General features: G+C 48.8%; 3 protein-coding genes across 12 annotated transcripts; 1 reads left to right on the forward strand and 2 right to left on the reverse strand.

Annotated features, from left to right (window-relative positions):
- Positions 1–618: 618 nt before the first annotated feature.
- Apbb3 (amyloid beta (A4) precursor protein-binding, family B, member 3) lies at positions 619–8,831 on the reverse strand. 2 transcript variants are annotated; one of them, NM_146085.2, is made up of 13 exons: positions 8,462–8,831; positions 8,015–8,178; positions 7,859–7,935; positions 6,910–6,970; positions 6,575–6,721; positions 6,330–6,457; positions 6,082–6,087; positions 5,828–5,942; positions 5,636–5,720; positions 5,128–5,211; positions 4,746–4,861; positions 4,415–4,606; positions 619–1,140 (listed from the first exon to the last, which is right to left on the reverse strand). In NM_146085.2, the coding sequence occupies exons 1-13, from the start codon at positions 8,508–8,510 to the stop codon at positions 904–906; spliced, it is 1,461 nt and encodes a 486-aa protein (NP_666197.1). In that variant the 5' UTR covers positions 8,511–8,831; the 3' UTR covers positions 619–903. The 2 variants fall into 2 exon arrangements, with proteins under 2 accessions (NP_666197.1, NP_001344441.1); NM_001357512.1 differs by having other exon boundaries at positions 6,330–6,460.
- On the forward strand, positions 8,680–13,327 carry Slc35a4 (solute carrier family 35, member A4). 3 transcript variants are annotated; one of them, NM_001360989.1, is made up of 4 exons: positions 8,680–9,088; positions 9,893–10,079; positions 10,993–11,230; positions 11,339–13,327. In NM_001360989.1, the coding sequence occupies exon 4, from the start codon at positions 11,584–11,586 to the stop codon at positions 12,556–12,558; it is 975 nt and encodes a 324-aa protein (NP_001347918.1). In that variant the 5' UTR covers positions 8,680–9,088; positions 9,893–10,079; positions 10,993–11,230; positions 11,339–11,583; the 3' UTR covers positions 12,559–13,327. The 3 variants fall into 3 exon arrangements, with proteins under 3 accessions (NP_001347918.1, NP_001076786.1, NP_080680.2); NM_001083317.1 differs by having other exon boundaries at positions 9,981–10,079; NM_026404.2 differs by having other exon boundaries at positions 9,981–10,079; positions 10,993–13,327.
- A 1,060-nt stretch (positions 13,328–14,387) lies between these two features.
- On the reverse strand, positions 14,388–25,556 carry E230025N22Rik (Riken cDNA E230025N22 gene). 7 transcript variants are annotated; one of them, XM_017317898.1, is made up of 15 exons: positions 25,381–25,556; positions 25,263–25,310; positions 25,005–25,124; positions 24,149–24,226; positions 22,503–22,585; positions 21,864–21,950; positions 21,679–21,777; positions 20,906–21,039; positions 18,499–18,707; positions 18,350–18,427; positions 17,623–17,680; positions 16,711–16,781; positions 16,154–16,318; positions 15,112–15,270; positions 14,712–15,033 (listed from the first exon to the last, which is right to left on the reverse strand). In XM_017317898.1, exons 3-15 carry the CDS (start codon positions 25,086–25,088, stop codon positions 14,791–14,793), a joined length of 1,548 nt encoding a protein of 515 aa, XP_017173387.1. In that variant the 5' UTR covers positions 25,089–25,124; positions 25,263–25,310; positions 25,381–25,556; the 3' UTR covers positions 14,712–14,790. The 7 variants fall into 7 exon arrangements, with proteins under 7 accessions (NP_766419.2, XP_017173387.1, XP_011245225.1 ...); XM_017317900.2 differs by having other exon boundaries at positions 14,946–15,054; XM_011246923.2 differs by lacking the exon at positions 21,679–21,777.
- Between the last annotated feature and the right edge of the window lie 228 nt (positions 25,557–25,784).

The raw sequence follows: 25,784 nt of genomic DNA on the forward strand, positions 1-25,784 counted from the left end.
CACATCAGTAGACTGCCCTGAAATGAATGCATCTTTACATTCATTTTTCTCTAGGCTTGCTAGCAAGCGCTCATCTTCAGTACTCTGATATGTCAACTCTTCAGAAGTCTTCTGAAATGCCTAGGACAAGTATCATCTGAGTTCATAGAACCCTCTGATAATTCCTGGTTAGACTACATGGTATCTTCTGTCTTCTCTATTTAGTTGTTTCTCCTCTGAAAGTCTCAGAAGGAACCCTTACCCCTACTTTAATATCTGATATAGAAAAGCTCTTAGAAACTGTTTGCTGGGGGCTGGAGAGATGGCTCAGAGGATAAGAGCACTAACTGCTCTTCCAGAGGTCCTGAGTTCAATTCTCAGCAACCACATGGTGGCTCACAACCATCTGTAATGGGGTCCGATGCACTCTTCTGGTGTGTGTCTGAAGACAGCTACAGTGTACTCATATAAATAAAAAGAAATAAGAAAAGAAACTGTTTGCTGAATGAATGGAATCAGACTTCCATTATGAACCATGCCTTAATTATGATAGGCAGTCACCAATACCAAGCATACATACCCACTTCACACAGGCTAATGGCCCCCAATCTTAGCCCAGGTCAATATACTCATCACTAGTGAGGTCACTGAGGGATTTTTATTTGCACTGATTCTGCTATAAAGTTGCTGAGGTAGAGCCAATTGTCCAGGGCTGGACAGGGGCAAGGAACAAGAGGACCCAAGGAAAGGGGTGCCACAGGCCTAAGTTACAGTGCAGGGCCTCTCAGTCATCCATATAAACAACAAACTTGGTAATAAATACAGAGTAGGCAAGGATCAGGGATGGGCAGGAAGGTAAGAGGCTACAGAACCCTAGGGTCCAGAAGAGTAGAGAGCCTCTTTACCCAGCCATCTAAGATCAAGTTAGGACATATGGAGAAGAGAAGGTTTTAGCCTGAAGGCATCAAGAAATGAGAAGACACCCCGCTTTCGAGGAGCTGCTCCAGCACCCCCAGCCCCTCCTTTGAGTAGAGGGGGAGGAAGGGGGCCGCCTGGGGAGTCCATGGAGCTGGTCCGCTTGAGCCGCAGGCGAGCACGGGCCTGAGCACCCCAGGCCTTACCCCGAGCTGCTGAGGCCACTAGACACTTCTGGTACTGAACCTAGGAAGAACGGGAATATGAACATCCAGCTTTCTGCCTCTGTACACCTAAAAACCTTCCATTGGGCAGGTAACTGGCCAAGAATTCTTTTTGATACAATGCCCATAGTCATGTCTCAAGTACCTATAGCATTCCCAGGTACCTCTCAGCAACAAAAACATAAAGCTTGACATTTAGTGAGCGCTTAAGGAGAGCTAGACACCTTGTTAAGTCCATTGTATGATAATTTAATTTAATTTAGTCATTTATGAAGTGTTGCTAAACTTATTTTGTGCAAATGAAGATAACCACGGTCCCCAGATAATAAATGAATTGTTTAATGCAGTGGTTCTCAACCTGTGGATCACAACCCCCCACGGGGGTCACATATCAGATATTTACATTACAATTCATAACAGTAGCAAAATCAAAGTTATAAAGTAGGAACAAAATAATTTTGTCTGCGGAAGTTTATTAAAGGTTCACAGCATTAGGTTGAGAAACACTGGTCGAAGGTCTCAAAAATAGAAAATGTTAGAACTGACATTGACATGGAAGTCTGTCCAGCTGCAAAACTTTCGAGACAGGGTTTCTCTGTGTAGCCTGGCTGTCCTGGAACTTGATCTATAGACAAAGCTGGCCTCAAAATTACAGAGAGCCACCCGCCTCGTGAATGCTGGAATTCATTCACCACCACTACCTGGCAAAAACATGCACTCTAAATCACTAACACCTCTGTCACATACACTCCTGAGGTTCACTAACACCTCTGTGACACACACTCCTGAGGTTCACTAACACCTCTGTCACACACACTCCTGAGGTTTACTAACACCTCTGTCACACACACTCCTGAGGTTCACTAACACCTCTGTCACACACACTCCTGAGGTTCACTAACACCTCTGTCACACACACTCCTGAGGTTCACTAACACCTCTGTCACACACACTCCTGAGGTTCACTAACACCTCTGCCACACACACTCCTGAGGTTCACTAACACCTCTGCCACACACACTCCTGAGGTTCACTAACACCTCTGCCACACACACTCCTGAGGTTCACTAACACCTCTCTCACACACACTCCTGAGGTTCACTAACACCTCTGCCACACACACTCCTGAGGTTCACTAACACCTCTGCCACACACACTCCTGAGGTTCACTAACACCTCTGTCACACACACTCCTGAGGTTCACTAACACCTCTGTCACACACACTCCTGAGGTTCACTAACACCTCTGCCACACACACTCCTGAGGTTCACTAACACCTCTGTCACACACGCTCCTGAGGTTCACTAACACCTCTGTCACACACGCTCCTGAGGTTCACTAACACCTCTGTCACACACGCTCCTGAGGTTCACTAACACCTCTGTCACACACGCTCCTGAGGTTCACTAACACCTCTGTCACATACACTCCTGAGGTTCACTAACACCTCTGCCACATACACTCCTGAGGTTCACTAACACCTCTGCCACACACACTCCTGAGGTTCACTAACACCTCTGTCACACACACTCCTGAGGTTCACTAACACCTCTGTCACACACACTCCTGAGGTTCACTAACACCTCTGTCACATACACTCCTGAGGTTCACTAACACCTCTGTCACATACACTCCTGAGGTTCACGCACAACTCTGTCACATACACTCCTGAGGTGCACTAACATCTCTGTCACATACACACCTGGGGTTCACTAATACCTCTGTCACATACACTCCTGAGGTTCACTAACACCTCTGTCACATACACTCCTGAGGTTCACTAACACCTCTGTCACATACACTCCTGAGGTTCACTAACACCTCTGTCACATACACCCCTGAGGTTCACTAACACCTCTGTCACACACACTCCTGAGGTTCACTAACACCTCTGTCACACACACTCCTGAGGTTCACTAACACCTCTGCCACATACACTCCTGAGGTTCACACGTCTGTCACATACACTCCTGAGGTGCACTAACTAACATCTCTGTCACATACACTCCTGGGGTTCACTAACACCTCTGTCACATACACTCCTGAGGTTCACTAACACCTCTGTCACACACACTCCTGAGGTTCACTAACACCTCTGTCACACACACTCCTGAGGTTCACTAACACCTCTGTCACACACACTCCTGAGGTTCACTAACACCTCGGTCACATACACTCCTGAGGTTCACTAACACCTCTGTCACATACACTCCTGAGGTTCACTAACACCTCTGTCACACACACTCCTGAGGTTCACTAACACCTCTGTCACATACACTCCTGAGGTTCACTAACACCTCTGTCACACACACTCCTGAGGTTCACTAACACCTCTCTCACACACACTCCTGAGGTTCACTAACACCTCTCTCACACACACTCCTGAGGTTCTGATATAACTGCCTCATGTCTCTTCCCTGGCATATTTCTTTGGGTGCCCTTTTCTCCCCCACTGGTAGCCTTTCTGCCTCTTGAGAAACCATCTCCATCATCTTGTAGTATGAATCTTATTTCTGATGTGTTTATGTTCTAGTAGAGTATTTTGTAATGGCAAAGGCTGTGTGGTCCTTCTATACAGATGAATTCTCAGGATTAATTATAGTAGTTGGATCCTGCAGACACTCATTTGTTGAACTAATAAGTAAATTGAATTAAGTGAACTGAATAGTATAGTTTAAGCATCCTACATTTTTAAAAACAGATTTATTTAACGTAGGAGTGCTTTATTTGCATGCACATCTGTATGCCAGAACAAGGCATCAAATCCCATTATATATGGTTGTGAGCCACCATGTTGTTGCTCGGAATTGAACTCAGGACCTCTGGAAGAGCAGACAGTGCTCTTAACCTCTGAGCCATCTCTCCAGCCTGCATCCTACATTTTAATAGCCACATATATCAAGAAGTATGTTGAATCAGTAAAATGGGGCCCACTTTATATAGCACAGATTCATCCAAATGCTGAAATGTGTTATATGTGTCCATGAGTGTATGCAGAGGTGTGTGTGTGTGTGTGTGTGTGTGTGTGTGTGTATCTTGTATTAGCATTCCCCATATTTTAAGATAAGCTGAAATAGCAATTATTATGTGGAATGCCCTAAACTTCAAATGTTAGTAACTAACACAAAACTTAGCAAAAACAGCGTTAAAAAGTCAGATGTGTTTATGAACCAGATTTGGTCCTGGGATTACTTGGGTTATGATTTAAGGAGAGCTGCCTGTCTTGAGCCCACTCCACAGTACAGAGTGGCCACAGGGAAACCCCTCTTCCATTCCCATCCCATCCCTAACTCACCATGCAGGCGGCTTGCACAGCTTCAGAGAGTCCCCCAGCATGAGGCTCGCACCAAAAAGCTGCACACTGGAAGCTCTGACAACCAAGATCAGCGATGAGGCCAAAGGTATGCGGATCACGGCCAACACCAATAAAGGTTACAAGGCGAACAGGGCACTGCCACAGTGGCTCTTCCTCTGCACCAGCCTCTGCCTGCCCACATAAAGCCGAATCACTATAAATTAAGCAATAGCCAGACCCAATGCTTCCAGGACCAAGTAAAGACACACACCCCCCACCTCAACATGCCTGTTCACCCTCCAAGGCCCTGAATGTCCCCCTTCAGTGGTACCTGGATAGCATGTGCAGTCATCAGAGAGTCAGACACACTGAGCATAGCAGGGACCCAGGTTTTCCGGTCCCCCCGGGCAGTGAGGGTACCAATGGCCTCATTCAGCACATCCATACCTGAGGAGACATGCCCACTGTGTTGTCTGGCTTGGACAGAAAGGGTCTCCTGGGAGTTTCTAGGACTCTTTCATTAACTTAGGATTCAAAGAGATGGGAAGATAATAGATGGAGCTGCGCTTGGAATTCTAAGTTGGAAGAAGGGATATATTTCAGGCTATATAAGGCCATGCAAGAACTCTTAAGACTAGCTACGACATAGACCTTACTCACCCATTTCCCCTTTCCTAACACACCCACCCCCCTCTGGTCCCCTCAGTCCTCACCCATGGCTTTAGTGACTGGTAGGATCCCCATGTACAGTGCCTCATACTTCTGAGCAGCCTGGCTCACTGCATCCAGCAACTCCACTGAAATATACACATCACACACTAAGCTAGCATAGAAACTCAATTACCCCTTTCCCAACCCTTCCTGTGTGTAGTCTGAAGACAGGGTTTCACTATGTAACCTGGAACTGGCCTGGAACTTTCTATGAAAAACAGACTCACCTTAAATATGTGACAGTCTTTATATCTCTGCCTTCTAAGTGCTGGGATTACAGGTATGCCTTACCATTTCCAGCTTCCCCACACTAATGACTATGCTAGGACTCAAGTGAGAACTGTTGCCAGTAAAGGAAAACTTACAGATGCACCTTCAATTCACTTCTTTGGGTCCTTGGATCTGGACTCTCCTGGGAGAAGCTAAATAACCACGAACCCCAGCCCCCTTACCACCTCCATCTTTCACAAAAGCATCCTGTTATTGCAATGCGCAAGCCCTTCCCCATACCTTGTCTAGGTAAGTCTTCAGGGGAAATAGGATCTGGGGAACAGCAAGCAGCCTCTCCACTGACTCCTACCCTCTCTGACAAGATCTAAAATACAAAGCAGGCAGCATGAGGTACACAGGAGAGATATCAGGGTAAGGGGCTAAGCTCACCCTTTCCCAACCCCATATTCCCTGCCCACCACTGGCCTTCACCTGTGCACAGAGCCCCTGTAGAGCACTTGCTATGGCTTTTGCGGGAACATCACAGTGAAACACATGACATTTGAGCATACAGCTGTCTTTGTCACCCGCAACAAAAGCGAAGTCCCTGGCAAGAGCAGAGATAAAGCTAGTTAGGGGCAGGGGCTTCCGCTTCCACATGCTTCTAAAAGTAGGATTAAGATATGGCACTTTTAGAATGGGAAGTCAGGGATGGATAGGGCTTGGAGTACCTGGTTATCACATACCTGTCACTGTTCCAGAAGCATGTGGGAGCACAGGAGAAAATCAGCCCAGTCTTTCAGACTCTCCCCTATCTGTCCCTGCTGAGATGGGCCCACCCACCCCAACCAGGGATGAAGCAGGCAGGGAAGGCGTGCTGGGTCCACATCAGAGGATCCGTGTCCAAGGGTTCAGCATCAGCATCAGTGGGGATCACAGCCTGCAGGGGGGAAGGGGAGGCGACTCTCGCTTGGGGAAATGCAAAGGTCCTCACCGGCCCTTGGAGCTGCCCACACCCCACACACGGATGTGAACCAGAGGCTGGCAATGGATCAGGCTGTGGTCCAGGGGATTCAGCAGGCTCATGGCATCCTTTTTCAGGATCATCAGCATGTTCTGGCCCTGCTAAGGACAGAGAGTTGACGGATAAAGGTGGCTAACATGGCAAACAAGCAATTCAGGAAAAACCTACCTCTGCCGAGGGATAGACTGACCCCCTGGGGAAATCAGACAGCTCACCTCACCCCAGGTACCATCATGAGGCTGGCTCCGGTTTCGGGTCTGGGCCAGCTGCTGGATACAGTTATTGACAGCAATACTGCTCTTCCCTGGCGCCAGGTCCTCCTCGGGGACCTCTACCCAGCCCAGAGAGCGGACTGCAAAGCACTGACAAGATAGGGAAAAAGAATTGACGAGATGGCGAGTGCAGTGGTGGATGACACAGGATCCACACATATAAACTCGGACACTCCTACTCTTTACACTTAACGAACCCCTCTCTTTACTATTCTACCCCTAATCTTTCTCTTGAGAGCTCCCAATGTCTTAAACTGGCCACCATGTCCAATCACTACCTTAGCTCCTGGCTCCAGGCTCCGGACATAGGAATCTTCACTATACCATGTTAGAGAGTTACTGGAACAGAGAGTAGAGAGAGTAAAAGGATTAAGATTCCTACATTAGAGGCAATGGTGAAACTGAACCTACCTGACCAAGCACAGACCAAAATATATTTGGGACAAGACCCAAATTTTGCCCCACAAATGCAAACCCAGAAAAAAAAAATAGGACTCAGAATACAGTAAATCAACAGAGTAGTTTAAAATTTGAAGAAATTCAGGACACATAAACTAAAAAACATATATATATATAGATATGAATTAATAATGTGGACAAGCCGGGTAGTGGTAGTGCATGCCTTTAATCCCAGCACCTGGGAGTGAGAGACAGGCAGATTTCTAATTTCGAGGCTAGCCTGGTCTACAGAGTGAGTTCCAGGACAGCCAAGGCTATACAGAGAGACCCTGTCTCCAAAACCAAAAAAAAAAAAAAGTGAACAAAAGCTTCAAACCAGAGGGAGACAATCTGGAACATACAATAAGAACCCCAAAAGAAATGAAGCCAATGAATGGGATCTATTAGGACAGAGATTATAGAACACAGATCTAATGATAAGAGCTTGCAACAGACAAAACTCAAAATGCTCAAAGTCAAAATCATGAGTCGAAACCAACTACAAACAGAGCCCCAAACAGACAAGAGTCCCCAGAAGCACAGTCTAAAAGTAAATTGTGAAGGTAGGCATGGTATCATCTCTACGAGTTCCAGGGCAGCCCAGTATACATAGCAAGTTCCAGGCCAGATAGGGCATTCATATTCAGTGAGACCTGAGACCCTGCCTCAAAAGAAAAGAAAAAAGAAAAAAGAAAAAAAAAAAAAAAGCAATTTGTGGATCCAGCTGCATTCCTCTGAGTGCTACTACAATAACCTCAAGGTTTTCATTTGGCCAGAGCTACCCGTTACCTCCGGTTCAATGAACTGTCCAGGCTGGAGAAAGATCTTCCCTTGGGGGGTCGCAGTTCCCAAATCCCCTCTGTTCCCTAAATGGAGCAGAGACTAGTCAGTGTAGCAGCAGGCTACTACTCATAAGTTCAAGCTCCCTCCTCTTGTCCTACCTACCCTTCCTGGGTCCTCTGCACCTGGTAGCTCCCAGGTTGGGCGCTGCCACTGAGTGCTACCGCTGGGTACATGCCAATAATAAGTTCCTGCAGCATCACGGATCTTTCTCCAGCCAGGGGGTAGGCCTGTTTCCCCCTCCAGATTTTGGTCCCCCCACAAGTCATCTACAGGAACAAGGGATTAAAGCAAGGGCACATGTTATTTCGAGAGCTCCCAACACTACCGTTATAACCCTTGCTCCATCCCATAGGAGACAGCCCTAAACCTAGGTATCAACTCTCATCTTAAATATAGCACATGCAAAGATCAAGCTTCAATTATTCCCTGGTTCTCATCCCCGAGACGCCAACCACCACCACCACCCGGTGTTTGAACCTCGGGTAGCCTTCCTTCATCCCTCATCTCCCCTCGGCTTTTGGTCCTCCCAACCGGACCCTCGGTGCACACCATCGCAGTTGACCAGAATGATGGCCAGCATATAATCCTTGCCCAGCATAGCCTCTGCTGGCCTGTGCTCTCAGCCCAACGCGACCTCCGGAGCTGCAGGGGCCACAAGCCCAGCCTCTCTGCGCCGGAGACCGCCGGCCCGGCCAACTGGCACCGCGCAAACAAACGCTGGGCGGGATAGGGACGGCCTTGGGGGAGGGCAGAGCTGCTGGCGCGTCTGCTTTCCCGAGTCCTCGCGTGTTTCGGTACGTGCTGTCCTACGAAGCGTACTGACACTACGAACTCCGCACAGGTTAGTAACTATGAGTTCCTCGGACGGCGGAAGCCGGGCGAGGAGATCCTGCACACGGTGCACCAGGGGGCGAATGAGATCATCGCGTGGAGCATGAGATCATCACGTTCCGACCTTTACCCGTGCGCGCACACGGCAAAAGATCAGATGGGGAGCAAGGTTGCTGCCTTAAATGCCACAGCCGTCACCAAAAACGCCCCGCCTTCCTCCCCACCCCACCCCCACCCCTCGAAATGCCCCGGAAGTGCCTCTAAAATTGGAAGTAGCCTTTGCCCTGAGGAGGCGGGGCTGCGCGTGCGCAACAAGTTCGGCGGGGAAAGATGGCGGATGACAAGGTGAGTTGAAAGCGAGGGTTGCTTCAGTCGGCGTGGCATTCCTGTTCCTTAACCATTTTAGTTTTGAACAGAGACGTCAGGGATAACTCTTGTCTTTTTTTTTTCTAAGTTACTGTCATTAGGGGCATTAGGCGAAGGGTTACCCTTCTAGGGACGGACAGGATACCTTTCTATGAGCACACATTCAAAATATAGTCACTCTGTAACAGTCCTCACTTGGGTCCGCTCTCTAGCCCCTGACGTCTGCCTTCCAGACACAGCGTTAACAATCCACCCTCATTCAAACACGCCTTGCTCGCTCGTTGCATTTCTTACTCAACATGCTACCAGACCTGAGTCTTTTTTAGTTATATACTCTTGCTGACAGTTATTCTCTCGCATATCCACGTATCATATTCAGTTTGGAATGGCCTAAGCATATATCAGGTTAGCCTTGAGTTTTACATGGAACTGCTCCAACCCGTTTTCCATAGTTGGTCTGGAAGCCCGGTGTTGCCCACAGATTTCCTATTAGCCTGCCAGTTTCTCAGGTATTGGAACACAGCAAGTGTAGAAGATAAATGACTGTTTTCAGCTAGCTTGTGTTTTAGCCATAGTACTTCCTACATAAAGCTAAAATGGAAGTTCCTCTGCTGGCTATATGATTCTATAACAGGCCTTACAAGTTCCTGGTGCACATCCTCCTATCACCTGCCTGTTGCCCGTGCGCATGCTTTTCAGTGTCTGTCTTCCTTTATCACTGCCGTCTCGGGAAGGTTTTATAGAAAGAGATTTATTTGGTTCTTCCCGTCATCCCTCCCACAGCTCACCTAGTTCCTAGCCACTGATAAAAAATTGAACAGGGCATGGGACTGGGTCAAGTCTGCTGGAGCCAGCCTCTCCCTTGTCCTAGGATTCTCTGCCCAAGCTTAAGGACCTGACATTTCTCAAGAACCAGCTGGAGCGCCTACAGCAGCGTGTGGAAGGTGAAGTCAACAGTGGCGTAGGCCAGGTAAGGGTCCAGTTGCTATTAGAAATATTTAAAAGGAAATGTTTGTTCTTTTCTTTTCTTTTCTTTTTGCAGTGGACATTGAGGACCCAAGACAAGTCTCCCTGAGAAAATAGTACTTTGAACTGGTTATTGTGGTGCACACAGGTTGAATGTGCACAAGTTCCTGGTGCACATTCTACCTGTCACCTGCCTGTTGCCCGTGCGCATGCTTTTCAGTGTCTGTCTTCCTTTATCACTGCCGTCTTGGGAAGGTTTTGTAGAAAGAGATTTATTTGGTTCTCCCCGTCATCCCTCCCACATTTCACCTAGTTCCTAGCCACTGATAAAATTGAACGGGGCATGGGACAGCCCCTCTGTCCCAGGAACTTGAAGGCCAGCCTGGTCTACCTAGAAAGCTGTAGGCCAGCCTATACACGAGGCCAATGCTACACACAAGAGAACTCGTCAACAAACCAGAAAGCGGGGAGAGGGGAATACTACTTGAGCTGAGCTCTTATGAGGGTTGTAAATAGATGAAGGGGTGTGTGTGCAAACATCCCAGGTACTACATAGATAGAGCCTTGGTGATAAGCAGCATTGCAAACATGAAGCAAGGAGTAAGGCGGTTAGTTTGTAGTCATCAGAGACCATACTAGGAAAAGAAGCTGGGGAAACTGAGGGGCTCAGGTTCCCTGGAAGCCTCTTTGGCATTCTGGCCGAATGGGGTTCTGGTTAGAGTCCTCTGAAGCTATTATGTGATCAGGACTCCTACGTTCTTTTTCAAGCTCCAGAATTTTGAGATAATCTTTAGAGAAGAGAACACAGCTGTCAGTAGTGAGGAGCAGGTGGCCGAATGCCCTCAGCCCAGCTTAGCTCCTAGGCAGAGAAAAAGAGAGCACACCTGATTTCCTTCTTTGTTTTTCCTCCTCCGCAGGATGGCTCCCTCTTGTCCTCCCCATTCTTCAAGGGCTTCCTGGCAGGATACGTGGTGGCCAAACTGAGGGCATCAGCAGTATTGGGCTTTGCGGTGGGCACTTGCACTGGCATCTATGCAGCTCAGGCATATGCCGTACCCAACGTGGAGAAGGCACTGAAGAACTACTTTAGGTCACTACGGAAGGGGCCTGACTAGACCCTTTGGGGAAAGCAGGACGAGCATGTTGGGCCTGCAGGTAGAGCCCTTTCTATCACAGACACTCTATCTGGCTTCCCCTGCTATTATTGTTCATGTGCTAACTCCGTCTATTCTGCCTCTTTCATCCCTGCCTTTCTTCCTGCAGAGAGTGGACAGTGCTTTGTCAGCCTGCACCCCAGACTCCTTCCCTCCCTAGTTCCATGGGACTGACCCCAAAACTATGGGCCATTAATCCCCTCTTGAAGACCTAACTGGAATGTGCGGCTGTCTCTGATCCTCAGTATTCTCTCTGGTGATGTACCACAGTTCTATACTCAATCTCCTACAAATGTGTCCCAGCCCCTCTGTCCCTTGCTAGCTACCCAGGCCACCTAGGGTCTGGTGTGGGCCATGAGTGTAGAAGATGGGGGCGTGCCAGGCCTAGCCCGCCCAAGACAGGCTCGCTGGACCCTGTTGCTCTTCCTGTCCACTGCCATGTATGGTGCCCATGCACCGTTCTTAGCACTGTGCCATGTGGATGGCCGAGTGCCCTTCCGGCCCTCCTCAGCTGTGTTACTCACTGAGCTGACCAAGCTCCTGTTGTGCGCCTTCTCCCTCCTGGTAGGCTGGCAAACATGGCCCCAGGGCACGCCACCCTGGCGCCAGGCTGTGCCTTTTGCACTGTCAGCCCTGCTCTATGGCGCCAACAACAACCTGGTGATTTATCTGCAGCGCTACATGGACCCCAGCACCTATCAGGTGCTGAGCAATCTCAAGATTGGAAGCACAGCTCTATTGTACTGCCTCTGCCTTGGGCATCGTCTCTCTGCGCGTCAGGGCTTGGCGCTGCTGCTGCTGATGGCTGCAGGAGCCTGCTATGCATCAGGTGGCTTTCAGGAACCTGTGAACACCCTTCCTGGGCCCGCGTCAGCAGCTGGAGCCCATCCCATGCCCTTGCATATCACTCCACTGGGACTTCTGCTCCTCATCCTATACTGCCTCATCTCCGGCTTGTCCTCCGTGTACACAGAGCTGATCATGAAGCGACAGCGGTTGCCCTTGGCTCTTCAGAACCTCTTCCTCTACACTTTTGGGGTGATCCTGAACTTTGGACTGTATGCTGGCAGTGGCCCAGGCCCGGGCTTCCTGGAGGGCTTCTCTGGATGGGCAGTGCTTGTGGTGCTGAACCAAGCAGTCAATGGGCTGCTCATGTCGGCTGTCATGAAGCATGGCAGCAGCATCACACGCCTCTTCATCGTGTCCTGCTCGCTCGTGGTCAACGCTGTGCTGTCGGCGGTGCTGCTCCAGCTGCAGCTCACGGCCATCTTCTTCCTGGCCGCACTGCTCATCGGTCTGGCTGTGTGCTTGTACTATGGTAGCCCCTAAGTCCTTGACCACCTCCACTCACTTGTGACTGTGTAGATTAAATGCAACCACCAGAGTTACCTCCCATCCCCCTGTAATCCCCAGCAGCCCCGTAACAAGTGCCTTGTAAGAGAAGCTAAGGTGTCCAGGTTAGCCTTTGCGTGTTCAGGTGGGAGAGTTACCCCTAGGAGGCATAAAGAGTGGGCTTGGTTAAGGAAACGCCTAACTGCACTCCTGAATTCTTTCATACTCAAGAGGTGGGATCCCCAAACCCAGGCCTGTCCTTGAAGATCCCTGCCTTGTCCTGCATGTACATGGCTGCTTCAAGTGAAGCTTCAGTCTTCTTACCTGCTGTGGTCACTCCTGAAGACTCTGTCCCGAAGTTTGGTGCTGGCTGCTCCAGCCCAGCATGACTTCCATATAAAGATGCTTAGTTTGCCCCCTCCACAGAGCTGTTCCCCTCACCCACCTGTTATTCTGGAGGGGTCAGAGGAGGCCAGGGCTTGACTCATCTCAGGGAACATTGGCCCTGGGCCCTGGCTTAAGCCTACACTCCTGACCCCTGTGCTAACTCGAGAGCCCTGTTGAAGCCTTTCCCTCTGAAGCACTTAGGAGCTACTGCTCTTTCCACTCTCCGTGGTGTCCTCGCTTCCAACAGCTCGGGAGGGCTCTGCAGAGTAACCAGGGACCAGGTCCAGAAAATGTTTATAGCCAATCAGTGTCTAACTACTTCAGCAATAAGGTCTTAATAAAGTGTTCTAGGGTGTGGGGTGCTTCCTACAACCATGTACAGTTGTCCTGTCTTCTGTGTTTCCTACTCCCCTCAGTCATGATTTTACTGAGTTTCCTAAGTGGTTTTGGAGGAACGTCTAGAGTGGGAGGAAAGGATTCTCCCAGCTGTCGCCAGTGTCATTGTTCATTTTGGGAGCTCGGTGGATCTGAGATGTTTCTGTCCAGTTATGGTGGGACATGCCCGTGATCCCAGCTCTGTGAGGCAAAGCAGGAAGACCTTAGGCTTAAGGTCAGGCTGAACTGCTTGATGAGACCCTGTCTCCGTAGAACCATTGAGAGGGTGTGGTGACACAAACTTGTGACTCTGCTTGAGAGATAGAGGCAGGACTAAGAGTACAAATGGAGCTGGTTTAGTGGTTAAGATTATATGTTTCTCTTGTAAAGAACCCAAGTTCAATTCCCAGGCACCTATAACTCCATCTCCAGGGGGTCTGGCACCTCAGGCCTCCATGGCAGTCACATACCCACCCACCAACACATAAAGATAGTTTCTTTTAAAATGAAAGGCCAGCCTAGGCTACGTTTTGAGTTATTCTCGAAGAAAAAGAAAACGAAGGGCTGAGATTCTTGTTCAGGAGCCAAGTACTTGCTTACCTGTGCAAGGCCCTGTGTTTGAGCCCCAGTACTGAAGAAAAATTTTTTCTTTTAATCTGAGGAATTTAGAGATTCTTGAGTCTAGAAAATACTCAGCCCAGCAGAACGAATTAGGCTAGAAAACATTTAAGTCCACAAATGTGTCTAGGGGCAGGATTTTGCATCATAGTCCAGACTAACCTGGAATGAAGTCTATAGCCCAGGCTATCCACAAATTAGAAGCAATCCTCCTGCCTCAGCCTCTGGAATGCAGAGTTTACGGGCATGAGATGGCATACTCAGCCACTGTTTTGACTGGTACTCTGGTTCTGATACCTGTAATCATCTGTCCTTTGCAATCCTGGCCAGGGAAAGGTCAGATCCTGCTCTTGTGGTAGAACACTGGGTGGGCTTTTCAAAACAAGAGCTGGTTGTCCTGATGCCAGCATACAATCCCAGTACTCTGAAGTTGGGGGCAGGAAAGCCAGTAAGTGAAGATCATTCATTGTTAGTTTAAAGCAAGTTCCAGGTCAGCCTGGGCTATATGAGATCAGGTCTCAAAAGAGAAAAGGTGACAGAGTTTGAGCTGTAGTTCAAAGGTAGAGAAGATGCTTGGTGTGTAGAGGCCTTGGATTCTATCCCCAGCCCAGGAGGAAGAGAATGGTCCTTCAGCTACTTAGCTGACTGTCCTTGGGCAGTTACTAGGACAGGTTTTCTCTGAATGAGGGTCAAATGGCACAAACACAGGAGAGCTGAAAAAACCATCTAGGTATTGGGCACTTAGCAGAGATTGGTAAAAGGAGACAGGGTTAGTGGTGGTATTGGTAGGTTTCTGTAATGAAAGCCATCTTGGTCGGTATGCCCCACCTTCCTCTCCCTTCTGGGCCTTCATGAATGAGGACAAAGGAAGGTAGCCCCGGAGTGTTCTGGATCAGATGTCTCTCCAGGCAGGACTCCAGCATGGCTGGCCCTGTCTGCACTCTGCTCAAGCTGCTGGTTTTGGGACTGGAGTTGTTGATTCTTCAAGGCCAGATCAATGGAGCCTTGGAGGATGCCAGCCAGCAGACTGCGGTAGTGATGCTCTGTGGCCATGGCTTTCTCCTCCCACATCCTCTGCCATGCTTGGAATACCTGCATGCAGATTCAGAGGAGCTTCATGGGCCATGAGCCTTGGCACCAACTTAAGGTCTGCCCTTTGTCTCCACTAACCTGCAGCAAGTGGCACGTCCGAGCACGGGTGGCCTGTACATACAAGTCATATAGGACCACCAGATCTTGCTCTGCCACGTCCCGTTCTGCCTGCAGGGTGTCCACCTGAAGTTTTAGCACTGCCTGCTCCTTACGTTGACTCTCTCTCCCCATGCAAGCCTGCAAAAATAAGTTGTGCTTTTTGGTGGGTGCCACCTCTGTGCAAGGCCTTGTGCTAAATATTTCATGCATGTGATCTCATTTAATCCTTAACAGCTGTATGACAAAGTTTCCCTTTTGCAGATTTGCAAACAGTGCATCAAGGACATAATCTAGTTGACCAAATTCCCATGGCTACCGCTGGACAGAGCTGAAATGACACATGCTTTCAAGAGTTCCCAGTCCTCACTAGTGTTAAATCCAGACCCAGAGGTGTGACACACTGTCTCTGTAACCTTTCTGACAACACTTGCTAGGTTCTAGCCAGACAGAATAATTCCTGGTCTCAATTTTGCTGCTGTTTCCCTCTGCTTTGCTTACAATTTTGCCTCACCTGAGAACACGCCCCCACCCACCACATACACAAGTTTGTTTGTTGAAATTTGTGTGTGTGTGTTTGTAGGGAGAGGATGGGAATGAGACAAGGTCTTCTTTAAATGCCAAACTGACCTTGAACTCTCCTGCCTATACCTCCTGGGTGCTAAGAGGCCCATACCATGGTAGTGGTATGTGGCCACATCTTTTATTTCTTAACAATTGTTTTACTGAGCACCCTCGAGGATCTAACTACAATGAATTCCTGGGCTGATTCTAGTTTATCTCTGGGTCTCTTCTTAGGCCTCTGACTACCCAACCCAGCCTGGGTAAAGTGGACCTCATTGTTCCCACCTTCCTGTAGCTGTCCATCATGACAAACAGCACCGAGTATGGCCTCTTCTGTGTCCCACAAGGCTAAGATGGGTGTGGCATGCACATGGACCAGTGGTTATGATCCCGTCTAGTCCTTGCTACAGTGTCTGACCTAGGACAAGGAGCCTCAGGTCCCATACTTCTCCCTCCTCACCTCTTCTGCCACGGTGCCTTTGATCTGTTCACATGTGGCCACTTCCTTCCAGTGTTCCAAATGTTTCAGCTCTTCCTGGATCCTAATCTGGTGTTCCTCTCGAAGCCTCTGCCTCCGGGCCTGGGCCAGAGAGAACTGCAGGGCCACATCTGGGGCCTGATGGGCCTAAATGGCATCATTTGAGGCTTAGAATGCAGGGCATGAATACATCTGGAACAAACACCAACCTTTCCAACAGAACTTCAATGCTACAGCTGAACCCAGGATCTAACTGGCCTGGGAGAGTCCATAGACTGAGCTGAGACTCGGGAGGCTGTCAGTGGAGAGAGGAGAGAACCCGTCTGCTGACGGGCCCTGTAGTAGTGTAAGACCCCACCACTATGATCCATCCCAGTAGGCCAGCAGCTCGTCCCCATGATCCTCCCTGCGAGATCCAGGAAACCTTTAGGTCCTTGTCCAAAGAAGCTCCATTCCTCCCTGATGACAGCACAGGACTTGAGGACCTCTAATTCCCCCAGATTTTCTGTTGTTTTGGGGGGTATGTGAAGTGTTACTACCTGTTCCTCACAGTGCCCAAGGGGATGCTTTAGGCGGAGCCCAGACCCTAGAAATCCTCTTCTTCCTGCCTCTAGAGGAAAATGTCATTAGTCACTTAAAAGTACACACACACATACACACACACACACACACACACACACACACACACACACACTGTAGAGGGGACGATAGCAATGCAAATAAAGCTCAGAGCAGTAAAATACTTGCCAAGGCGGAGCAGGGCGGGGAGAGACGACAAGCCCAATTCCCTATCCCAGGCCAATAAAAATAGGCTGTGAATATGCAATTGCAAAAAAGGGAGAAGAGGACAGGCATGGCGGCATATGTTCATAACCCCAGAACTCAGGAGCCACAAATAGTAGGATCTCAAGGGGTTCATGACCAGCCAGGGCTACATAGTGAGACTCTGTCTCAAAAAGAGAAGAGAAGAGAAGAGAAGAGAAGAGAAGAGAAGAGAAGAGAAGAGAAGAGAAGAGAAGAGAAGAGAAGAGAAGAGGAAGGGAAAGACAAACAAACAAAAGAAAGAAAGGGGCTGGGTTCAACCACCTTAAAGCAAGTCCTGGAAGACAGTGCCCCCTTTTGGACAAGAAAGGCTTTGTCTAAAGCACTGATTCTCAACCTGTGGGTCGCGACCCCTGGTGAGTCAAAGGAAAGTTGCTTGTAGAGGGTTGACTACCATCGGGAAAACACAGATGTTTCCACTGTGAGTCATAACAGCAACAATGTTGCAGTTAGGGATATAGCAATGAAAATAATTTTATGGTTGGGGGGACATCACCACACAAGGGATTGTATTAAAGATCGCAGCATGGGGACGATTGAGGAGCACAGGACCCACAGGAATCAAAGCATCCCATCCCAGGGCCTGCAGTGAGGTGCCTTTGGGCTGCTCACATTTCCTGTTTGCTTACCTGACAAATGAGCAGAGTGCCTTCCCTGCTTACAGTAGTTCAGTGGCTCGCCTTTAACCTTCAAGAGACAGAGGGAATGTCTCCTTAGGTTTACAAAGCCTGTGTGCCCTGGCTGTCTCCAGCTCCATTCTAGTCCTAACTCTGTCTCTGTTCTCCAGCAAATTACGTTGCTTGCAGTTCACCAGAGATATCAAGTGTCTGCTGGTTTCAGTTTCCGCCTAGAATGTCCTTCACTGTCTTTATAAACTCCATCAGAACTCACTTCCTAGGAGATCTTGCTTTCCTCGGTTTTCAAGGCGTATTGATGTCTCATAGAGTCAAGTTGCCAAGCTTTTCAGAGCACTGACCGCAGCAATGTAGTTGTCTCTTCTCAGACTAAATTCTACCAGGGCAGGGAACTCCAGGGGCTAAAGTGTACCCAGCATGTGATGCATGGTCAATAAATATTTGGGAATCAATAAATAAGTGGAGGGCTGGAGAGATGGCTCAGCGGTTAAGAGCACTGACTACTCTGCCAGAGGTCCTGAGTTCAATTCCCAGCAACCACATGGTGGCTCACAACCATCTGTGCACTCTTCTAGTGTGTGTCTGAAGACAGCTGCAGTGTACTCATATAAATAATAAATAAATCTTTGAAAAATCAATCAATCAATAGAATATTCTGTAAACAAAGAAGAGGAAGGCTGACGTGTATGGAGCCCCCAGGAGTTAGGATGAGAAGATGTACCTGGGGTTCAAGGAGCCTCACAGTCTCATCCCTTGTCCCTTTGTGGGTGTGGCTTCTTGGGCCCCAGGCTTTTACAACCTAGGAGGAAAGGACTAGAGTGGGTACTGGCCCCCTCTGATGAAGGTGTCCCCATGTCTCACCTTGCTTACCTGTAGTTCCCAGAGTGCCCTTCCTAGTTGGTTCAACCCACTGTATGTCAAGGTGTCTCCAAGAAGGCCTAAGCGCAGCATCTTCAGAGTGGCCCTGCGGGCCCCCATCTCCTCTACTGCACTCCATAGGGTGGGCTTCACATCATTCACCTGCATCCTCTTTCTTGAGGCCCCCAACAAAGCATTCTGGAGCAAACTCAGGGAGCTACCTAGAAAGAGAAAACACACTAGACTACTAGTGTAGTAGTACTGCACTGCACTGCACTGCAAAGCAAAATGACTATATACTTTATACTATACACTATACACTATATACTCTATCATGGGCTGTTTATCAAAATCAACCTAACCCTTTCCAGGTCTGGTAGCCCTGTCACCCTAGCTACTCTGGTGGCCAAGGCAAGTTCAAGGCTTAGTTTTGAAACTTAGTGAACCCATCTCAAAACAAAAAATCAAAGAGGCTAGGCTGTAGCTCAGTAGTAGACTTACTTGCCTAGTATGTGTTGGGGTCCTAGGTTCGATCCCCATTTTAAAACTATCATATCTTCTTCATTGTCATCACCACCACCACCATCTTCTGAGCATCTAATAATTCCTATTTGACTTTCACTGTGTTTGATGGGCCTGTGCTCAGACTGCTTTCGGATTTATCTTTTTATCCACAGCAACTCTAAACCATCCGCCTCTTGAAGCCTGTGCCATCCATCAGAACATAAACCTAACCTGTAGATAAACATGTCTGCCCTCCCTGCAGACATAAGTTAGTTTTGTAGTCTGATTACTATCTTGAGGGTATGAGATGCTCCAACTTACCCTTTTCCACCAAGCTAGGGACAGGGGGACGTCTGGGAACTGCCGGCCAAGTGAGTGTTTGTTGGTTGTGGAGACAGAGGGCCAGACTGTTGTTTTTTTTTTTGTTGTTGTTGTTGTTTTTGAACTTAATGAAAAATTTGAAACATAGACCAATATAGGACATCCATCTACCTACCTCCAGCTTTAACTGCTGCCCCCTCCCCCGTCAGATGTTGGGAGTCGATTCTAAGGCCTTAAGTACCTGGGCAAGTGCTTTAACGGGAAGCTGTCCTCCAACCGTTTGATGATGCTGTTGTTTTCCAGCCTTTTGCACCTGAGACCATCTGGCTGTGTAACTCATTCTGGCCTGAGTTTGCAGTACTCCTACCCCAGTCTTCTGAGTGATGGGATTACAGGCGTGTGTCACTGTACTCAGCTTCGTTGCCGTGGCTTTCTAATCTACGGCCCCCACTGTACTCTCCTCCCAAATCTCTGGCATTACAGCTTCAGAGCCCTCGTCTGCAATGGGTGTGTGAAAGCAGAGTTTTCTCCTCCGTGGTCCTTTCTTCATCTACAAATTAGGCCTGCTTCTCTCTCATTGGTGAATCAGATCTATGTTCCAGGATGTGGCTGACTACTCCTGCAATCCCAGAACTCAGGATGCTGAGGCAGGCAGATTTTCAGGAGTTCAAGGTCAGCATGGGCTACAACGAGACTCCGTTGAAAAGAACAGGTGTCAAAATGCTTGATAAAAATCCCAAATGTGCAACCACCAAACCCAGACACTATTGCATATGCCAGAAAGATTTTGCTGACAGGACCCTGATATAGCTATCTCTTGTGAGGCTATGCCAGTGCCTGGTAAATACAGAAGTGGAGGCTCACAGTCACCTATTAGATGGAACACAGGGCCCTTAATGAAGGAGCTAGAGAAAGTACCCAAGGAGCTAAAGGGGTCTGCAACCCTATAGGTGGAACAACAATATGAACTAACCAGTACCCCCAGAGCTCGTGTCTCTAGTTGCATATGTAGCAGAGGATGACCTAGTCGGCCATCAATGGGAGGAGAGGCCCTTGGTCTTGTGAAGATCATATGCCCCAGTACAGGGGAATGCCAGGGCCAGGAAGCAGGAGTGGGTGGGTTGGGGAGCAGGGCAGGGGGAGGGTGTAGGGGACTTTCGGGATAGCATTTGAAAGGTAAATGAAGAAAATATCTAATAAAAAAAAAATCCTGAATGTAGTATACAAACAACTATAACCCTCATACTCGAGAAGCTGACAGAAAGATGATAAATCCCACCTAACCTGGACTGCATATATACTTCAAGAGCAACCTGAGCCACATAGGCCGACTGTTCCAAGAGGCAGGAGAGGAAAAAAGTTTGGTAAGTTGTTGAAAATCTCCGAGGTTAAGGGTTCGAGGCTGGTTTTCCTATTAGCTTTGCCCTTGCGGCTTCTGACAATGGCATGCTGGCCATGACAGACCTTCCTGAATGCTGACCCACCCAGAGAATCAGGCAATCTCACTGGGCTACAAGTGGGCGGGGACTGGGTGATTAATAATCTGAAGCAAGCTGAAACTTTCCGAAGGACCCCACCCTCCACTCTCAGCTACCTCGGGGGTCCAGACGAAGAAGTACACCTCTGTAGCTGTTTGCTTCCAGGAGCCAGGAGATGATCCAAGGCAGAGAGCCCTCCACCTCCTCACCAGCAGCTGCACCAGCCAATACTCGCAGCAGGGGGCAGTCTCTGCGAGGGGGAGGGAAGAAAGGCAAGGAATGCCCCGTGGTAGTTGGGAGGAGTAATGCTGGCCAGAAGTACCCATCCAGTTAGATTGTTACAACTTTCTTTGTACCACCAGAGGTTAATGGGAATTGCTGCCCTTGCAGAGGACCTGGGTCCAAGTCCCAGTATCCATGTCAGGAGGTTCAAAACTGCCTATAACTCCAATTCTAGGAATTCAACATCCTCTTCTGGCCTCCATAGGCACTGGGCATATGTGATGCAATATAGATAAGCAGTCACGTACATATGAATAAAAATAAATAAATTTTAAAAGACGCTTACATAATAAAAGAAAGAATATCTTAAAATATCCTGGCATTCAGGTTACTTTTGCCCCTTTATTTGTTTCAACTTTGTTTTTAGACACTTCTGAATTTGGCAATATTCCCATGATGCTTATGCATCTTGCAAATTGGCCTGAAGTGATTATTTGCTGTGACTACTCCAAGTCTTCATTATTTTTGAACATTGAGGGAACAGGGCATAAAGACGGTCTGGCTACTTGGGGATGTTCCAGTTTCAACTTCGGACGTTTAGATTCATATCCATACTTTGGCCTCCACCTCACTTCCCAACGTCACAAGACCCCCCCCTGAGGCTTACGGGTCTCCTGGAAGCTGCATGATCCTCAAGGTACCTCGCCACAGTTGCTGGGTCTCGGGCCCAGGGCAGGACATGGTAAGAGTGAGCAGAGAGTAGGCCCTACCGAGGACATGACCAGCTCAGGAGGGAATCCTAGATCTGTGCGGGGACTGAGGTTACGTGGATGACAGATGTTTGGTCCTCACCTGCCTTCACCCACAGCAGCCTTTAGGTACAGCTCAGAGGCAGCTCGGGCATCAGACACTTCCACTTCACTGGCATCTTTCACCACCCTGAAGTAAGGGGAAGCTGAACATAGCCTTTCATAGCCTGTGCTATGCAACAACCTCTGAGTGTGAAGCCCATGACAGTGTCTATAGCACACAAGAATCACTCCAAAGGCTCGGGGTTCAGTAGACCTCCTTAAATGTCTCTCATCTTCCTAACTTTTTTTTATTATTATTTTTATCTTTTTTTTTTTAACCTCCTGTGATCTTCCCAGGAAGGGGAACAGGTTAGTCAGGACCATTTCAAAGATGGGAAAAACTGTTCGCTGAGATATTCAGGACCACTCAGTGTGTTACTGGACTAACTCCAGCCATGAAGGTGGGCATGAGAGTTGAAATATATTTGATATGAGGACAGTAAGTTATATAGGTGTGGGGTGAAGGAAAGAGGGTGGAAAGAGAATTCTGGGAGCCCATCTAGACCCAAGTAAATGTGCCTGCAAGCTCAGGGCTTCCTTTTCCTGGGATGGCAGAGTAGAAACCTCTAATAGCTTATCTTGAAGATGTCACTGTGGCTTTAAGGCATTCACCCCTGTCCCATTGGGTCTCAACACTTACAAGCCCAGAGGGGCCACATCCAGTACTGGCAGGTCCTCCACACATGGGGAAAGCAGGTCCCGAGCCTGTCCAATACGGTTAATCTAGGATTACACAAAAACAACTGTCACAAGCTAAGCCTTTTCCCTCCTGTGGGTCTCACGATCAAGAATTTTTGGCCATTAGAATGAATGGAAATCTGCAACTGGCAGGGGTGGTGAGGTAGGGGGCCATCTCAAGGACGTGCCGGAGACCTGGGATAGGAGAGACACCCAAGAAGCAATGAGAGTGACTTTAGCTGTGCATCTCAACATCGGGAATGTGGAACCTGAAGATGCCAACTCCTGTAGCCAGGAAGGAATCCCAGTGGAGCGATAGGTACCCCAGCCTACCCACAAAACCCTTGATCTGAAATTTATCTTGTCTACAAGAAATGCAAGAATTGGGGACGGAGCAGTGTGTCAGGGAATGGCCAAGCAATATCCAGCCCAACTAGAGACCCCATCCCTGACACTATTAATGATGCTCTGTTGTCCTTGCAGACAGGAGTCTAGCATGGCTGTCCTCTAAGAGGCCCCACCCAGCAGCTGACTCAGATGGATGCAGACACCCACAGCCAAACAGTGGGTGGAGCTTGGGGTGGAGCTTATGGAAGAGTTGTGGGAAGGGACTGAGGACCCTGAAGGGAATAGGAACTCCACAGGAAGACCAACAGAGTCAACTAACCTGGACCCTTGGGGCTCTCAGAGACTGAACCAGCAACCAAAGAGCACACAGGGGCTGGACCTAGCCCTCCCACCCCCGCACAGATGTAGCAGGGTGTACAGCTTGGTCTTCATGTGGGTCCCGAACAACTGGAGTAGGAGCTATCCCAAAAGCTGTTGCCTGTATGTGGGATATGTTCTTCTATCCCTGGGCTCCCTTGTCTGGCCTCAGTGGGAAAGAATACACCTAGCCACGAAGAAACTTGATGTGCCAGGGTAGGGAGATACCCAGGGGTCCTCCACCCTCTCAGAGGAGAAGGGGAGGGAGGATGGGAGTAAGGATTGTGGGAGGGGGTAACCAGGAAGGGGGGGGCAGTGACTGGGATGTAAAGTGAATGAATAAAAATAAAGAAAAGGAAGGAAGGAAGGAAGGAAGGAAGGAAGGAAGGAAGGAAGGAAGGAAAGATTGGAGAAAGAAAAAGTGTACCCTAGCTGGAGTAGCAGAGTGAGTCTGGACCCATCCCTCTTCTCTTTTTTTCTTTTTCTTTTTTTTAAGATTTATTTATTTATTATTATATGTAAGTACACTGTAGCTGTCTTCAGATGCTACGGTTGCTGGGAATTGAACTCAGGACCTTCGGAAGAGCAGTCAGTGCTCTTACCTGCTGAGCCACCTCTCCAGCCCCCCATCCCTCTTCTCACTCTCCACAAGCATCTCCGTCGGGGCGCTCTGTGTGTGTGTGTGTGTGTGTGTGTGTGTGTGTGTGTGTGTGTGTGTGTGTGTGTAAGAGAGAGAGAAAGCATGTGTGTGTAAGAGAGAGAGAGATGAGAAAGAGAGAGAGATTGTGTGTGTGTGTGTGTGTGTGTGTTCCTGTGGTGTCACTTAGCTCTGCCTTCCCACTTTTCCTTTGGCCCTTCCCCTGCTCTCCCCCCCCCAACCCTCCCCTTCCCTTCCCCCCTCACCTGCACCAGACTGAGAGTGCAAAGCACAGGGCCAGAGCTGCAGAGAGGCAGAGCTTCTTCAAACAGCATCTGCAGGACCTGATGTAGGGAGAGACTCTCAGTGGGGATGAGGAAACATCCTTCTGCCCCTTGGCACTTCCCGAGAATGAAGTCTATATAACATGCCCTGTGCCGGTGCTGGTTCCATGGTAGACAGAACAGAAAGGGTTCAAGTCCCCAACTCTAGACCTCATGCCCTGAAGGCAGACAAGCAAGCAGGCATCTTCAGCAGGCCTTTCTGTTACTGGTAGTGGATGTGGTAAGGTTCTGAGGTAGCCAATTTGATTTGGGGATATTTTTATTTTATTTTTATTTTTTATATTTTTTTTCTAAAATTTTATTTTATTATTATATTTAAGTACACTGTAGCTGTCTTCATACACACCAGAAGAGGGCGTCAGATCTCACTACGGATGGATGGTTGTGAGCCCCCATGTGGTTACTGGGATTTGAACTCGGGACCTCTGGAGGAGCAGTCAGTGCTCTTAACCGCTGAGCCATCTCTCCAGCCCATGGGGATATTTTTAATGAAACCTTGGTAGTAAAGCTTTCAAGTGTGGTATCTGTGGTGTTACAAGAAGTGTAGATGTTGTAGCTCCTGGGGATCTGATCTGTGGTGCCACTTCTCCCAGACTCGCTCATCCATGAGCCAGGCTTTCCATCTTGTCTTCTCCACTGCATGAAGTAGCCTTGGTAAAATGTCCTTCAAGGACCACAGTGGCATCTAAGCTGCCCCTAGTCTGGCTGGAGTGAGCAGGCAAAGATTTCCCAAATAATACTTGAACATCAGGATCCCCGTGTGCTGGTGGGTCCTTACCTGTGGCACAAACCTGGGTGCCTCTGTTTCCTGGCCCTGGAGCAGGAGGGTTGTATTGTACCCTTGTCCCACAGAGGCCAGCATGGGTTGGACTTGTGTCAATAGCTCCTGCTCTGCTTCCTGTAAGGAACACACAGGCCCATCCCTCTGTGTGTTGCCTTGAGCAATAAAGACTGGATCACTCAGAATCCCACGTTGCAGAGGCCTGAGAGCTCCCATTCTCCTCCCCTCCCCCGTCCCTTTCTTAGAACCCCCTACCTGAGCAGCGCCCGGGCCCAGCACTCTGTCAAAGGTGAAGCTTTGTTCCTGTGGGCACAGCGGGGGTCAGTAGTGGCGTATTCATCTTCCCCTGTTCCCCTCATCCCACATCATCTACCTGAGGCTCCAGAGTGCCTGGCTGAAGTAGGCGAAGGCTCTTGGGTCTCTCCAAAAGAAATGTGGGGCCATGGGTCTCCTTGGAGTCTGAGAGAGGTTGTCATGTCAGCGTTCATAACAGAAGATGAGCTCGCAGGCTCACCGCCCTTGCCTTCGCCCTCAACCTCCACCCTGAGCCGGCTGAGCCCCGCTTCTTTCAGAAGGCTCTCCAGCGCCCTCCTTAGGCCTTCTTCTTCTTTTTTTCTTTCTTTTGAATGTAATTTGGGGAATTAAACTTGGGGCCCCTCACTCACTAGGCAAGTATTCTACCTCTCAACTCCATTTCCAAATCTATCTTTTTTAGACAGGTTTATACAGAGCTATGAATCAAACCCAGGGTTTCATGCATGCTCGGCAAGCAACACC

Source organism: Mus musculus, chromosome 18 (assembly GCF_000001635.26).
Source record: "Mus musculus strain C57BL/6J chromosome 18, GRCm38.p6 C57BL/6J".
NCBI classification, from domain to species: domain Eukaryota; kingdom Metazoa; phylum Chordata; class Mammalia; order Rodentia; family Muridae; genus Mus; species Mus musculus.

Bases quoted from the DNA above. Each gene is read 5' to 3' on its own strand.
- E230025N22Rik (XM_017317898.1), bottom strand. From the start codon at position 25,088: ATGCTGGCCTCTGTGGGACAAGGGTACAATACAACCCTCCTGCTCCAG. The intron at 18,708-20,905 runs GTAGCTGAGAGT...TTCTCTTTCTAG, and splicing joins TCTTCGTCTGGACCCCCGAG to GTAGCTCCCTGAGTTTGCTC. The intron at 15,271-16,153 runs GTGAGGAGGGAG...TTATTTTTGCAG, and splicing joins AAGGCACCGTGGCAGAAGAG to GCTTGCATGGGGAGAGAGAG.
- Apbb3 (NM_001357512.1), bottom strand. From the start codon at position 8,510: ATGCTGGGCAAGGATTATATGCTGGCCATCATTCTGGTCAACTGCGAT. The intron at 4,862-5,127 runs GTGAGGACTGAG...ATGTCTCCTCAG, and splicing joins ACCAGTCACTAAAGCCATGG to GTATGGATGTGCTGAATGAG. The intron at 1,141-4,414 runs GTGAGTTAGGGA...CGTTCTTCCTAG, and splicing joins CTGTGCAAGCCGCCTGCATG to GTTCAGTACCAGAAGTGTCT.
- Slc35a4 (NM_001360989.1), top strand. From the start codon at position 11,584: ATGAGTGTAGAAGATGGGGGCGTGCCAGGCCTAGCCCGCCCAAGACAG.